The sequence below is a fragment of the Anolis sagrei genome, chromosome X (genome assembly GCF_037176765.1).
Source record: "Anolis sagrei isolate rAnoSag1 chromosome X, rAnoSag1.mat, whole genome shotgun sequence".
Classification (NCBI taxonomy): Eukaryota; Metazoa; Chordata; class Lepidosauria; order Squamata; family Dactyloidae; genus Anolis; species Anolis sagrei.
The window spans coordinates 35,799,094-35,814,858 of NC_090034.1; the positions used below are offsets into that span (position 1 = coordinate 35,799,094).

A 15,765-nucleotide genomic window follows, 5' to 3' on the forward strand; every position below is an offset into this window, starting at 1 on the left:
AGAGGGAGGAAAAAAACGGCCGGGGGCGTGGCCAGCGGGGGCGGAGCCGGAGCGCCAGAGCAGAGGGCTCAGCGAGGCGGGAGAGAGAGGCGAGAGAAGCGGCCAGCGGCGACGCCACCCCACCGAGGACGACGCCATGGCCGAGACGAAGGTGAGCGGCAGCGGGAGAAATGCCCAGCGGAGGCGACGGGGGGAAAGCCAGGCCTGCTTTCGAGGCTGAAGGAGAGGGCGTTACGGAGTAGGCCTTTCCCTGGGGAGGGGGAGGGAAGCCCTTGCCTACTGGGGAGGCCGCCATGGGCCAGAAGAGCGCGTGACGCCCAGCTTCCCACAGTTGGCGCCCGTTGCGTCGGTTAGAAGCACGGAGGGGAGGGGGAGGGGCCCACGTGCTCCTCCGAAGGCCCCCCTCCCCCTCCGAAAGGGATCTTGAAAGGCCTCTCTTCCCATCTGAAGGTCCCAGGGAGGGGGGGGGGGCGCGCTCTGGTCTCCAGGGAGAAAAAAAAAGCAATGGATGCTTTTCGGAATCACCTCTTGCTCCCCGACTCAAAGTCATTGTCGAGGCTGGGAGTTGGAGAACGTTGAACCCGCTGGAAAGCCACCCACGTGGACGATTTCCGTCTTGGCAGAAAAGGAAACCTCAGTCTGTAATTGTGTGTGTCTCTTCCCCCCCCCCCCCCCTCTATATCTATATAAATAAAAATGCAACGTTCGTTTGTGGGATTAACGGAACTCAAAAACCACTGGACGAATTGACACAAAATGTGGACACAATACACCTATCAGGCCAACGAGTGACCATCACTCATAAAAACACTGAAAAACACAGTGGGTGAGACTTAAAAACCCAAAAAAATAAAAAATTGCATTACAACACATGCACACATACATATGCAAACACACATATATACACATATGCACAAATACACACACAAAACACACATACACAGACTGGGCCACAGCAACACATGGCAGGGGACAGCTAGTATATATATGTATATGTAATGTTCGTTTGTGGGATTAACATAACTCAAAAACCACTGGACAAATTAACACCAAATTTGGATACAATACACCTATGAAGCCAACGAGTGACCATCACTCAAAAAATTGATTTTGTCATTTGGGAGTTGTAGTTGCTGGGATTTATAGTTAACCTACATTCAAAGAGCATTCTGAACTCCACCAATGATGGAATTGGGCCAAACTTCCCACATAGAACCCCAATAACTAACCAAAAACACTAGAAGGGTTTGGTGGGCATTGGCCTTGAGTTTGGGAGTTGTAGTTCACCTACATCCAGAAAGCACTGTGGACTCAAACAATGATGGGTCTGGACCAAACTTGGCACGAATATTCCAAATGCCCAAATATGAACACAGATGGAGTTTGGGGGAAATAGACCTTGACATTTGGGACTTGCAGTTACTGGGATGTATAGTTCACCTACAATCAAAGAGCGTTCTGAACCCCACCAATGACAGAATTGGGGCAGACTTCCCACACAGAACCTCCATGACCAATGGAAAATACTCAAGGCCATCCAGTCCAATTCCCTTGACCAGGGCAAGAAAACGTAATCAAAGTCTTCCTGACAAAGAGCCATCCAGCCATAGATATAGAGATGTATGATTCACACACACACAGATATAGTATCATAGATTTGAAAGGGATTCCTAAAGAAGGACAATTATATGTTGCATGTTCCAGAGTAGTCAAATCAGACAATCTCCACATCAACACTGACAAAGAAACAGCAAGAAATAGTTTACCCACAAGCATAAAGAAATTCCATATATTAAAAACCAACACTTGCTCATTATTTTATTTTCCAGATCACCAGGCTGGGCCACAGCAGGCAAGGGATGGCGAGATAGATTGATTGATAGATAGATATGATTAGCCTTTAGTCCATATCACAATCCCAAACCAAACAACAAAGCTTGAGACAACTTAATAAAAACCTATCTATTTAAGTTAAATAAGACCATAATACCATAATAATATGGTAAATAAGTGTGATAAAACTGAACACACATCCTATTTCCCTATCCCCCCTACAATTTACCCCAATCAGCCCCACATATGTGGATCTCAGGTGTATTGCTTTGCTGAAATACAGAGCTGTTTCATGAGTTACTTTTGAGTCTTGGCCACACATACACTATGTTCTGATGTGAGATTCCCAATAAATTTTCCGTTTGATATATAATAATACCATCTCTCAAAAGGGACTCGGGCGGCTTACAAAACAGCACATAATAATACTATGAAAACACATAAAATGCATCAACATTTGTGACAGTAACAGTATCAATTAACCTAAGACAACATTTACAAAAAAAAAGGAAACAATAATTTAAATAAAATACTTGATAAAAATGCCGCAATAGCTACTAATTAAAATGGGCAGTACAAGTCCATATATGGACTAAGGTACAAGACACTCACCATCTGATTCAATTTACAATCAGTGTGTGCTACAAACTCATATGTGTATATTATTACTATAAAATATATATGATAGTGATTATATATATATATATACACACACACACACACACACTTGTGTGCGTGTATATACATGCACATGTAATTATTACTTTTATTTTTATATTGTTTAATATGTATAATAATTCATATATACAGGCAGTCCCCGAGTTACGAACAAGATAAGTTCTGTAGGTTTGTTCTTAAGTTGAATTTGTATGTAAGTTGGAACTGGCGTGTGGAGTGTAACTCCACACACACACACACACACATATATATATGGATTTATACTTTAAAAATGTACTGGAGTACAATTTCAACTTAAGAACAAACCTATAGATACAGAGTTAAACTTTAAAAAAAACATACTGGTTCTGGCTTACATACAAATTCAGCTTAAAGAACAAACCTACAGATAGAGAGATATGTGGAGTAACACTTAAAGAGAACTATATTCAACTAGATATGCTTTGGATACCATAGAGAAGGATGAACACCCCTGTGGGTTTCCTTTGCCCCTCTGATAATTGGATTTTGACAAATTTAGCTTGATGTGGAAACAAGGATTGCTGATACAAGCTTCAATGGGGATACCTTTTCCTCAAGATAACTCTTCCAGGAGTGAATTTCCCTTCCTAGGGGGAGATTTCTCTCATTTTCGGTTGTCTCAGCCCCATTGTCCACTATGAGTCATTTGTAAGTTGGGTGTTTCTAACTTGGGGACTGCCTGTATATGTGTGTGTAAAAGTGTTGCTGCCACATCCAGAGAGCCCCATGAACCCCACTGATGATGAATCTGGACCAGATTTGGCACACCATCATGATCAACTTGAAATTGCACTGCGGCTTGGGGGACAATGGCAGAGGATGATGGGAGTTGCAGTCCCCCTGTCCCCCCATCCCCCCACACATCCAAAGAGCACTTGATAGATATGGATCAAATGTGACACACAGACTCAACACAACCATCTTTAAATAAGCTTGACCTAGCATGATGGGAGTTGTAGTTCACCTACATCCTTATGCATTTTCTATCCAGTCTATTCACCATAAAATCCGAATCCAGACAATAACCATTTCTAATGTGTACCATTGTAAAACACCTAACCTGGTCATCACTGGGTGGCTATGCTAGTCTATATATATATCTGTATTGTAGAAGAGGGAGGCTCAATCTTTTATGGGATTCTGTTGGTTTCCAAAATTTATCAAATCAGAAAAGGAAAAAAGTTATAGATGGCAGCATGTTGTTGGCTAGGAGTGAAATATGCACAGATCTAAACTATCAAGAGGCATTGAATCACTTTGGTACAAGGCTTAGACAGTTGCAATTTATAGCAAACAAATGCATATCCTCAGCATGTGTCTTTGATTCCTGAAAGTGTGTTTATAAGCTCTGGAGATATACACACACATATACACTAATTTTATTAAGAAGAAATAATGCATATTTTTGCATAGATGCAGGCAAAATGTCCCACCCTGCTCATTCCACAGATATATAAGCCCATTTTCCTAGTTCCAACAGACCTCACAACCTCTGAGGATGCTTGCCATAGATGCAGGCGAAACGTCAGGAGAAAATGCCTCTAGAACATGGCCATATAGCCCGAAAAAACCTACAACAACCCAGTGATTCTGGCCATGAAAGCCTTCGACAATACAATGCATATTTTTGTTATATGTGCCACTAAAATGACTACATCTTACAAAACTAAATTTAAAACAGGCACACTAAGCAAATACCTTCCTACATTAATATGCACCTACCCATAGCTACTAGAACTACCTTATGAACCTCACACTCATAGTTGGGTTGTACTCCTTATTAGCCTGCTCCCTTTAGATAATACTGTACAACCATACTTTTACATTGAAAACGTTCCTCTAATGTATAAGTCCAGCAGTTGAAATTTGTCCCCATCATTTCTGTGAAATGGTGATGAGAAAAGTCCCAATTGTTCTTGACATTGGTCAAAGATTTCTCCTTATTCATCATCTTGGCTGATTGACAAATCTTTGTCAGCCAGTCTTCTTGCTTTGAGGTAGCTGCAGTAATCTTATATTGTAATCATCTTCCATATTCTTTTTCCTAGTTGGTCATCCAGCATTCCCAAGAAGTAAAACAGGTTTCATCATGATGTTAAGCTTATGTTCTTGAGTCCAGTATTTCTGGACTCTTCTGCAGGACCACCACATAGGATAAAACATCTCCATAATTATTCTCATATTTCCAGTATTTGCCCATCTTTATACCTACATACCTTTATACAACTTAGGAAAAGCTCACTGGTGTCACATACCACCTATACATCTTATACAAATTTCTTTCAAATCATTGCTCATTTGTCCAGACCTCTCTCATTGTTCCAATTGAATTTGTGTACCTATATTTTGAGCCCATTTAACCATAAATCCTTTCACTTATTCTTCCTACTCAATCTGTACTTCAGACCGGATGCAGATGGGAGCATGCTGGAATTTTTTTGTATATCATTGATCACAGAGTAAGCCCTGCTAAACAGGGATGTGCACACATATATTTGATTTCTGTTCTGCTTTTCTATCTCCCAAGGTGACTGGAATGGGGCTGCTCCTACTTCAGACACGAAATCGCTACAAGATAGGAGCATATTCTTCCCCTCTACAAAATATACCATTCTGATCTTGCTGTTGTAACTTTCTACACAACAGTGGGACTTACTGAGAGAAATATCATAAGATCTGTGCTCCAAACACAATTTGTAGAGGTTATCTTTAAAACATTGCTTCCCAAGTTACTGGATGTGGGACACTGACAATTTTCCTTGTTTTAGTGGGTCAGAGACTAATACAGGCTTAGTATCCATTATCCGAAATGCTTGGGACCCAAATCTAAGCACAATATTTTTTTCATTTCATCTAGACCTTATAACACCCAGCATGAAAATAACATTTTGAATAATTTTATGCAAGGAATAAAGTTTGTGCACATTGGATACTCAGAAAGCAAAGGTGTCGATGTCTTAAGCCACTGAGGTGGGCAATTTTGGAATTCCAGAAAAAGGATATTCAACTCATACCATATTTATACCCAGTGGTTATGACTGTTTATGTATTTTAAAGAAATTTACAGCGGGCCAACAGCCAGTGGCCACTGCATTTAAATAGCACTGCTTTAGAAATATCAAGAGCTGGATTGTTGCATCTCACTTAAGAGGGCATCTAACTGAACTCCAATGAGGCTGACTCCCAACGTGAGGTTCCAGGATTCGAAGCCATACTTCTGTCTTCCTTTTCAGCACATATCTGTGCAGATGCTTGCCATGGGCACAAAATGGGGGCAGGGAGCAGAAGCTCTTGGCTCAACCTATGTTGGGATTTTATCCTAATAGGATTCCTAGTTAGTGGATGTGATGACTTTCAATCTGGCAGGAGGCTTTAAGGTGGCCTATTCATTATACAGTGCAATCCTGTACTCGTTTTCCAATCTTCGAAGCAGATAGAATATAGAAAATATTCTATATTCAGTGAGGCTTTATCCAAAATTTGCATGCCTAGTATTGCAGCTGTAGTATGATACAATGAATCAATTGTGGTACCTGTATTGGGGCTTGCCCTCTAGGGGTGCATCTAGATGCAGTTTGACACTACTTTAACTGCTATCGCTCAATGCTATGGAATCCTGGGAGTTGTAGTTTGGTTGGGGCACCTGCACTCTTTGTAAAAGTACAACTCCTGGAGCCAAGTGCAGTTCAAATGGTGTCAAACTGCATTAATTCCACACTAGGTTTCCTTTCACAAGCCAAGTCTGCATATCATAGCAACAGGTTTAACTTAGCTGCAATAGTATTATTCTTTTAAAGATGCCAAGCAACTTGATGTCTGTGTTCTAAAGTGATTGTAGTTCCATGTGAAAAGTTGGGTTTATTTTCTTATGTAGTTTCAAACTACATAATGCAGTAAAATATTTTTCTACTCCATTCTGTTTTTGTTAATGCAGCAGGATTTGTAATCAAGCTAACAGGACTTGATGTAGCTAAAAGCCCAACAGATTTTATCTGTACAAACAAATTTAGGCAAGATTGCCTTTATTGTGCAGTAGGTTCATATTTCTAATTTAATAGATGAATTCAGGCCCTTCGGATATAGATGTGTATAGATTACAACATGGAATTGTCTCATAAACATCATGTTTCTGTCCCTAAAATGTGTTAGCATTAGAAAAATAATGGCATGTTTTAAGATTCTGATTGTTGATACAATGAAGCAATCTGCCTTCCACTGTTACTAGGATGAAATATTTTCACAATAAAATGTACTAGAACTCACTTGGAAGCAACACTGTTATGATGGTGGCCATTAGCATACATTATTTTTTTAATGGGCTAGAGATATTTTTGGAAGATAGGTCTGTCAGTGGCCATTAATCAAAGTAGCTAAATGACTTCCCATGTCCTGAAGAAATATTCTGTGAATACCAAAAGATTGAGTGGAGAGGGGCACACAGAAATAAAAAATCAGAATTTATAATGTTTTGCATTTTTATTCCTGGATCTAATTAGGTTAGCGTCTTGGAGTATGGTATAATATGTCTTTGGCAGCGTAATGTACCCTCATTTATTTTCACATAATTTTCTACAGGACACACACGAGGAGCATGAGTCAACAACTGACAGCGTTGATGATTCTAACCATGATCCCCAGTTTGAGCCCATTGTCTCACTTCCTGAACAAGAGATCAAAACCCTTGAAGAAGATGAGGAGGAACTCTTCAAGATGTAAGTAAAATGGTGATGTCTTCCAGGGTTTCATGTAGTTAAATATTGGATGCAAAGTTTTGCACAGAAAGAAATTTATGTCTTCCATATTTTTCCTTTAAAGGCGGGCAAAACTCTTCCGATTTGCATCAGAAAATGACCTTCCTGAATGGAAAGAGCGTGGCACTGGCGATGTCAAGCTTCTGAAGCACAAGGAGAAGGGGACCATCCGCCTCTTGATGAGGAGAGATAAAACCTTAAAAATATGTGCAAATCATTACAGTATGTGATTTGGTTTACTGTCTTGGTACAGTACGACTGATAAAATTCTTGCATAACTGCCTGACATTTAGACCAAAAAACATATTAACAGTGGAGATGAAATATTTGCAATGTACCCATAAAGCACTTAATATATATGGTGATATCTAGGTGGGGACAAACCTTCTATATTAGTTATTCTGAGTTCCAAAGATGCTGAAAGCGGATATATATTTTTAACTGATATATTCAAAATACTTCTGGAATTAGGAGAGAGCAGAAACTTGCAATCCACCTTCTTTTGTGTAGTTGAGGCCCTGCAGATAAAGCCTCTCACAGATCGGTTAATCTAATGCAGACCACAGTATGCTACAAGCAGACGTCATACATAAACCACAGAGCAAAATAGAAAGGGGGAAATCAGCTATAGTGGACACAATATTAGTCTGTTAACTGAAGACTTGTGAAGCATACTGGCATGAGAAACATAAAAGTATACTGTGAATAGCTTTGAGAAAACAATCTTGGACATTTGTAGCAAAATTCTGGCCTGTCTTAATTGTAATAATTGCTCATGAAGTTGGTGAGTTAGATTTAAGTGTAAGTACAATTCTTTCAACTGTCTTGTGTATCAGTGATCATATAATTTCGTAGTCACAGTCTTATGCCTCAGCACCTATTCCTTACTTTGCTTTAGTTCCCATCCATTCTTTTTCCCTTTTCTTCAAGTTACCCCTCTGATGGAGCTGAAGCCTAATGCTGGGAGTGACAGGGCATGGGTTTGGAATACACATGCTGACTTTGCGGATGAGAGCCCTAAGCCAGAACTTCTGGCAATCCGATTTTTAAATGCAGAAAGTAAGTTGAAAGCAATTTGTATTAGTTAAATTAAGTATGTAAACACCAGGAGTTGTAGACTGCATATACAAACTGATTTTTCTCTATTTTGTTTTTATAGTAATTCTGCTGTTATGAATAGCTTTTTAATAGTTCTGTTATCTGTTTTATTTCACTAATTTAAATAGTGATTTGTTCCATCAGGATTGCATCACATTTCTAACCCATCACTATCCAGTCAGTTTTAAGTTAGAGGGTGAATTTTAATCTGTATTTTATCTGTGTATATTTGTTATATGTATGTTACTAGTCTTTTGTTTTCTCCCTCTGTTTTAACCATATTGTACCCTGCCTCAAGCTGCAAGGAGAGGCGAGTAATAAATAAATTGTTGTTCTTGTTGTAGAAAAACAGAATGTCTTGGAGGGCAACATGTAATGTGACTCATCCTAACTCTGTACCACATTATGTGAGAGTGAACTTTTTGTTTATGACAACGGGTTGTTATCCTTGTGTGTCCTGACTTGCTCAGATTTCTATGTGCGAAACGGTTCGAGGATGGGGTTAGCAGAGCCATTGGTCTTTTTAACCCTCCCACATAGGTTGCTATCAGGATCTGTAATGTCCCCTTTTTGTTCTGCACCAGTAAGAAGTATTGTTAGCAAGTTTAAAGATCTGCAATAAAGATTAACAGTGTGTGTATGGTAAGAACCTGTCATTCAGGATTTACAGTTAGTTAAGAGCAAGTGAGACACAGGCATTTGACAAAATTTTGGGTTCTGGTTTGCAGAATGAAAAGTTGCCATTTTTTCCGATGAATCAGGTGTGCACCTGTTATATTGAATAACACCAACCTCATGTCGCCATTTATGCTTAGTGGAGCAATCTAATAGTGTTGCACTACTGGTCTTCAAAATTGAGGTTCTTATAATGTAAATTTCTACTGAATTCCCCTGCTAAATAAAAACACAGAATAACAGTAATAATATTGTTACCCATTTCTCCTCATAGCTCAAGATGGGCACAACAAAGTTAAAACACATCACCATAATGTACATACAACAAAATGCATATATTTAAACACATCATCATAAATAAATAAGCTACCATTAATTAATTCATTTTCGAAACTGTATATACCACAGTTATTTTTGTAAAACCCCAGAGTTTTATTATACAACCAAAACAAAATTCATCAGCCAATCAACAAAACTAAAGCACTGGCATTTACATAATAAGAGCAAAACCCCTAAAACTTGCTTTTTACAGAAAAAAGTAGCTGCAAAGTATTGATGGCTGTAGTAGAAAACCTAATATACTTTGTGGATGATATGTATAAATGTAGGTTTGTTACATAATAGCTAATGTCTAGATGGGAAAGGGGGTAAGTGCTTTCCCATATCCTTCTTTAAGCAGCTAAGGATTAATATTATCTTTGCAATATCTAAATCCATTGCAGCATACTCATGTGTTTTTTTCTTCCTTGGCACAGATGCACAGAAATTCAAGGCAAAATTTGAGGAATGTAGGAACGAGGTTGATAAGAAGGGAAAGAAAGGTAAGTAAGGACTTAGACATGCTTCCTGCTCTCTTTTCTGTGCGATACGGCAATTAAGAAATGTCCAACATCTCTGTAAAAGTATTTTATTTATGTACTTAGAGCCAAGCGTTTGATTTTTCCTCCAATATGCATAAGAAATTAAAAAGCCACCCCTCCTTTGCTCACAACAATGTTAAAGTGCCAACGGTGTTAGCTCCTTTCTGCATCTTATACCTGTCAAGATAGCTATCTTGGTGATGTGTGTTACCCTTGCTTCTTCCGAGGCTTAGAGAGCGTGACTTGGCCAAGGTCATGCATTTGTCTGCCTTGCCAGCTTCTGCCAGAAAAAAAGATATTTTTGGTGTAGTGACGTGAAACTTGATGTTTGAGAGTCATGCAGTCACACATGATAGTAATTTTGATGTGTTCAGGCCTACAGTTTATGGAGAAGCAACTGATGATGATGATGATGATGATGATGATGATGATTCTTGTTGGCAGACTCACTCTGTGCCTGACTGCAATATTCAGTCAAGGTGCTTTTTAGGTCTGCTAGAGTAATGATCCAGGATGTTGTGAACATATCCCTGTTGTGGGACTCTGTTTCAATTGGTCTTGGCACATCATGTTCAGATTGGTTATTCATGTTGAATTTGAAAACTTAATGACAGCCCTATTCTCTTAAAGCAGGGCTTTCAAACTCATGGAAAGCCACATTAGCCTTATGGTTGCCTTCAAAGGGGTGTTGAATCCATGGATGGAGAATTTGTGGATACAGAGTACCAGCTATAATTTTTTGACATAGTGGCCAGTGCTCTTCGGTTATTCCCCAGCTTGGGTCCTCATATGTTATTGAACAAGTCCCATCCCTTTTGATTATCCACCATGTGGAGTGGGGGTGATGGGTATTGCAATCCCACAACCCTTGTAGCTGAGATTGAGGAAGGGTTAAACGACATTTTAGAGTCAGACATCCCATCCACAAACCTTGTATTTAAATCCCAGTTTCCTGATGAAATGGAACAAACTGCAGCCTTCCAGATGTATGGTTACTGTATCCCAACTCCCATCAATCTAGCCATGATGCCGAATGATGAGGACTACAGTAGTCCAGCATCTGCAGGGCTGCATAAAAAGACATGCTGGGATGGATTTGGCCCGTGGGCCTGGAGTTTGACACATGTGATCTAAAGTAATGTTGAGACTAAGATTAGTCTTAGGCCTTTGCAGAACTAGGTTAATAAAAGGAAACATATTTAAATAACCTTTCTAAGACAACAATTTAGTTACATTATTATATAAAGTTTATCATATCTAACTTTTACAAAAGGAAATGCAAAAATTTCTGTATTGCAAACAGCTTACATTATATTCTCCATTTTTGGGACAGCTTCAAGAAGTGTATTCACTTAGCAATAGGAAGCTGGGGCTTTATCTCCTCCGATCTTTTTTATTATGTGATACAACATATACCATTTCAAATTGTTTATGTTCACGGAATTCATCAGTCAATCACGTAAATAGAAAATATTTTTTAGTGACAATCCTGCCATGAAGGAAGTTGGAAAAGCATATATGGAAGGAGGGTAGGTCTCATTCTGTCATATTAAATCTTGTCAGGTAGATTTGGTACAGATTTGCCAGTATATCAAGGCTGTCTGAACTGCAAAGTACTTCAGTACCTTCGATCCAAATCCAGCATACACCATACAGGTTCTTCTCTCCAAACTCTTCCAAATAGGCTATTATTTTCATACAACTTTCCATAATGTTGCTTCATTTGAATTTTGATTACACTCTTAATGCTTTATCTTAAAACTTTCTTTAGCAGGAGCAGATAAAAATGATAGTGCTGATAAAGTTGCTAAGAAACTAGAAGAACTATCTGTCAAGGAAGAAAGCAAAGAATCTGAGAAGAAAGAAGTTGAGGAGAAGACCGAAAAGCAATAAATCAGCTTGGGCCTTGTGTTATTTTTCTTTTTTAATTTTTACAAGGGACTTTATAAAGAACTGTATTCCAGCATTCAATTTTTTTCTAAGCTTTTGCCCTTTTTGAAGAGATCTTCAGAAAATATCCATTCCCCAGTCATGAAAATGTACTGTACTAAACTTTCTTTTCCATAGTGGAAACACTTATTTATAGTCATCTAAGAGAGAATAAAGCTTTGAGAGTTGTATCGAAGGACAGAAGTGAGTTTTCTATATGCTTCAGGTGTGTGACTGCAATGACTACCTTGGGTTCTATTTTTGAGTGCATATCTTTAGAGGAGATGTAGTATAAGCAAATTATACTGATAGGAAAAAGTGCAAGTAAGATGTTTTCATATGTTGTGACTGAAAGCTGTAATGACTGAAACACGAGAACTCTGCTAAGATTCCTTTTCCTTCTAACTGGGGTTTGAGTGAACCTGTGTGTTTTTGTGTAGCTGTTGCCCTTTAAGAGCGGAAGGCCATCATCATAGAATGGCCACCTCTTTGGGGTTCTTAACGGTAACTTGTAGATATTGAAGCAAGATAGAACAAGCATTTTTTTAATTTGCCATCGCTGAAAATACAAATTGGCAGTGGCAACACTATAAAACTATATTTTAGAAATCTTCCTCACCCTGCAGAACAAGCATGTGCTATGTGGGGAAATCAGCAGTCTTTCCAATAGGTGTGGGATGTCTAAATTTATCTTTTTAAAACTTCAGGTTAAACCTATCCTTTCAACCAATACTGAGACTTTTCTAGTGTATGTCCTGGTCTACACTTTGCCATCTTACAGATTGCATTTACCATTCCTTTCTGGGGAGGATGAGGCAGAGACAATTGACCCACCGAAGCCTTAGGTTCTAAAGAGATGTAGAAAAGGACACTTTTAAAAGCAAACGCCTGGTGGCTCAAAGCATCAAAACAGTCACCAAGAAAGAAACTTGGTTGGTCAAGCTGAACTTCAAATAATTTACTGTCTTAAACACAAGTGAAATATGTTAGGTGTCTGATTAAATGGCATTGGTACTAGAAATGGTTTTCTTCCCTACTGTCAATGCCATCCACGTGGAGCCTTGTTTCCAGGTCAGTCAGTCTAGATTTTTGCCCAGGTGCCCCAAAGTGCGCTTCTGGCTAGGCATCTATCATGCATGAGTTACTATTTACATTGCAAAATAAGGCCATATGCCTGTCCTTGCGGTTGGATTGAGGCCCTTCCAAGCCCATTTTAAAAAAAATAAATCTTATCTCACCTCTTCTTTGTTTGATCCTTCCAAAATTCATGATTCTGAGATAAAGACAGACAGCCAATGCAGAGCCTAAAGATTCAAACTTTCTATGTGTGAATTTGTAGGTACATTCTGTTTGTATGCGCGGTACTAGTTTTGCATGTAAACCTTTCTTCAAAGGTATGGCAAAACGTCTGCTTAACATAAAGAATGTGGTGCACATCCTTATGTCTTTCAATTGAGTTGATTTTCAATGTCAAACAATGCTTCCTGTTTGCAGGGTGTTTATCTCCTGTTCATTGACATCTTCCGCATACCGTCAACCTCATAGCATAGTGTCCTTTTTTACTCTTAGCACTTGAGTCAGTCAAGACAGCTAAAAGTATCTGGACCTTTCTCTTGGAGTAGGGGAAGCCTACAGAATAATACCTCAAACTGGTCCTTGAAAAAACCTCATGTCGATTCATTTGACAGAAATGTCCTTGGTGGCAAAGCTTACCTGTATTTGGATAGTCCATCTGTGAAAGTTGCCATAAGTGGATTCTGATTTATCTTGTCAAAGGGAGTCCTTACCCTTCACTTTGAAATAATTTTCAACTTAACATTTTTGTGGGTTTACTTCTTCCTCAGTGTTTGAAACAGCAAGTGGTGTTAGATTGGTGTTAGAGAAGGTGCGACAAGCCACATGTTGTATGTGCCTTTTTTCAGTCCTAAGACACCTCCTCACTCAGTGTTGGTCCCCAATGTCCATTGCTTAGGCTGAAGACCTTTCCATACATCTGGTCTTAAGACAAAGTGTATCCTTTCCTACATCCTCTACCATGTCCTTGTGGATGTTTGTGATGGTTTTTAACACTTCCAATTTATGTCATTTTTAAATTCTAACATGCCGGTCATGAAACATTGTTATGTTAAAGAAACGGGTGCTTTCTGGATGTCAACATGTACAGCTCTTTGCAAATAACCATGCTGGGGCTGGGGAAGAGATGCTTGTGTGTGTTGAAGTGTGACATTCTTTGAATCTGTTGAATCTCTTTGTGTAAAGTCCAGAATTTTTATCCGTTTCATTCAAACTTCTGACACTGGGCATTACCTATTTATAATTCGTATCGTGCTTTCTGTGCAGGAAAGAAGTTTAAAAAACTGAATCGAAGCCATACTGATAGGATTTGTGTAGGTTTTTTCTTTTAACGTCATAAAATGTTTCAGTGACACTGAAAACCAAGTCTTGAGTATACTAAATTCAGATGCTGTAAATGAAATACATGCAGTTTTTTAAAAATCAAAATGGAATTGCAGTCCAGTCTACAGTTTGAAGGTATGGTTTGCCCTATTAAATTGTTATTACTGATTACTTTTGAGTCATGTTGTCTTTATTAAGGAGAGTTTCCAAATCGTTCTACAGGTCAAGGTTCAATATACATTTGAAGGAAGCTTTTGCCCTGGTGTCTCCACTGTGAAATGTCAATCATAAGCTTTGAGGCAGAACAACAAAAGAAGGGAAGGAAATGGTATTCTGAGGGATCATCTAAACAATATTTGAGGGGGAATTTATTGTATAGATAACTAACACAATTTCTCACATTTGGAAATGGGAACATCATCATAGGGGTAAGTGAGAAGTCAGCATTGGCATCTGAAGGGATGCTATATAGAACAGGGCTTCTTCAATTTTTTTCACTTGCAACTCCTTTCTGCCCAATAAATTTTTATGTGATCTCAGGTACGTAGGGTTATAAAATGGGATTAAAAAAAAACATTTACAGATAATCAAATCACCATTGGCAAGGCTTCCTAAACAGGTTGGTTTTCCTTTTTCTGAAGTACAGCTGAAACATCTGCAGAGTCCACTAAACTGCAGAACAGGTTTGTATAAATGTCTAAAACAGCCTCTAGGCGGCAGTCAGAAACCTTTTACTGTAGCCACAGTTTTCGGACCACAGCATTGAGCTAAAGCAGTAGTTCCCAACCTTTTTTTGACCAGGGATTACAACATTAGTACCAAAAGGGTTACAGATCAGTTTTTGGTCAACTTTAGATTTGGTTTGGTTATTTGGGGTGCTTGATCCTGAAAATTGCATTGGATAGACCACATCAACTCTAGTTTCTGATACAGAACATATGCCATCCAGTAGTCGCCATCTGCTTGCCCACATAAAACCATATTTAATAAGCCTCCGCACTATAAGGGTTTCATAAGACCAGTTGCTCTTGTTGCAACAGTGTAGTTTGCCTGACAACTATTTGGCATTAATTCAGAGTGTAACTTCTGTTTAATGTCACCAACAATTATCAGGAGAAAGGGGATTAAAATGAATAAAAATAAATATTGCACATACCATTCCACAGAATTAACTTTGTATTCCAGTTGTAAAATCGCTATGTTTGCAAAATAATAATAGATATTGCAGTTAAACAGAGTATCAAAATCGACTTCAGGTAGCAAACTTAGAACCAAGACCCTTCTCTAGTTTGCGAACAAAGCTTGCTCTAAAGTTCATCATCGAGATAATGTAACACTGTCCGCAATAAACCCAATGTGCTACTTAAAACAAAGGTAAAGGTTTCCCAGACATTAAGTCTAGTCGTGTCTGACTCTGGGGAATGGTGCTCATCTCCATTTCTAAGCTAAAGAGCCGGCATTGTCTGTAGACACCTCCAATATCATGTGGCCAGCATAACTGCCTGGAGCGCCATTACCTTCCC

The 15,765-nt window shown here is 38.9% G+C and overlaps 1 protein-coding gene and 1 non-coding gene across 3 annotated transcripts; both read left to right on the forward strand.

Moving 5' to 3' along the window:
- Positions 1–31: 31 nt before the first annotated feature.
- RANBP1 (RAN binding protein 1) lies at positions 32–14,413 on the forward strand. Of its 2 annotated transcripts, none has more exons than XM_060785709.2 (6): positions 32–151; positions 7,108–7,244; positions 7,348–7,505; positions 8,214–8,342; positions 9,812–9,877; positions 11,688–14,413. In XM_060785709.2, exons 1-6 carry the CDS (start codon positions 137–139, stop codon positions 11,807–11,809), a joined length of 627 nt encoding a protein of 208 aa, XP_060641692.1. In that variant the 5' UTR covers positions 32–136; the 3' UTR covers positions 11,810–14,413. The 2 variants fall into 2 exon arrangements, with proteins under 2 accessions (XP_060641692.1, XP_060641693.1); XM_060785710.2 differs by having other exon boundaries at positions 11,691–14,413.
- Positions 10,357–10,487, forward strand: LOC132782231 (small nucleolar RNA SNORA77). The gene has a single exon (XR_009632064.2). It is a non-coding gene; the product is annotated as a small nucleolar RNA SNORA77 (small nucleolar RNA).
- Positions 14,414–15,765: the final 1,352 nt, after the last annotated feature.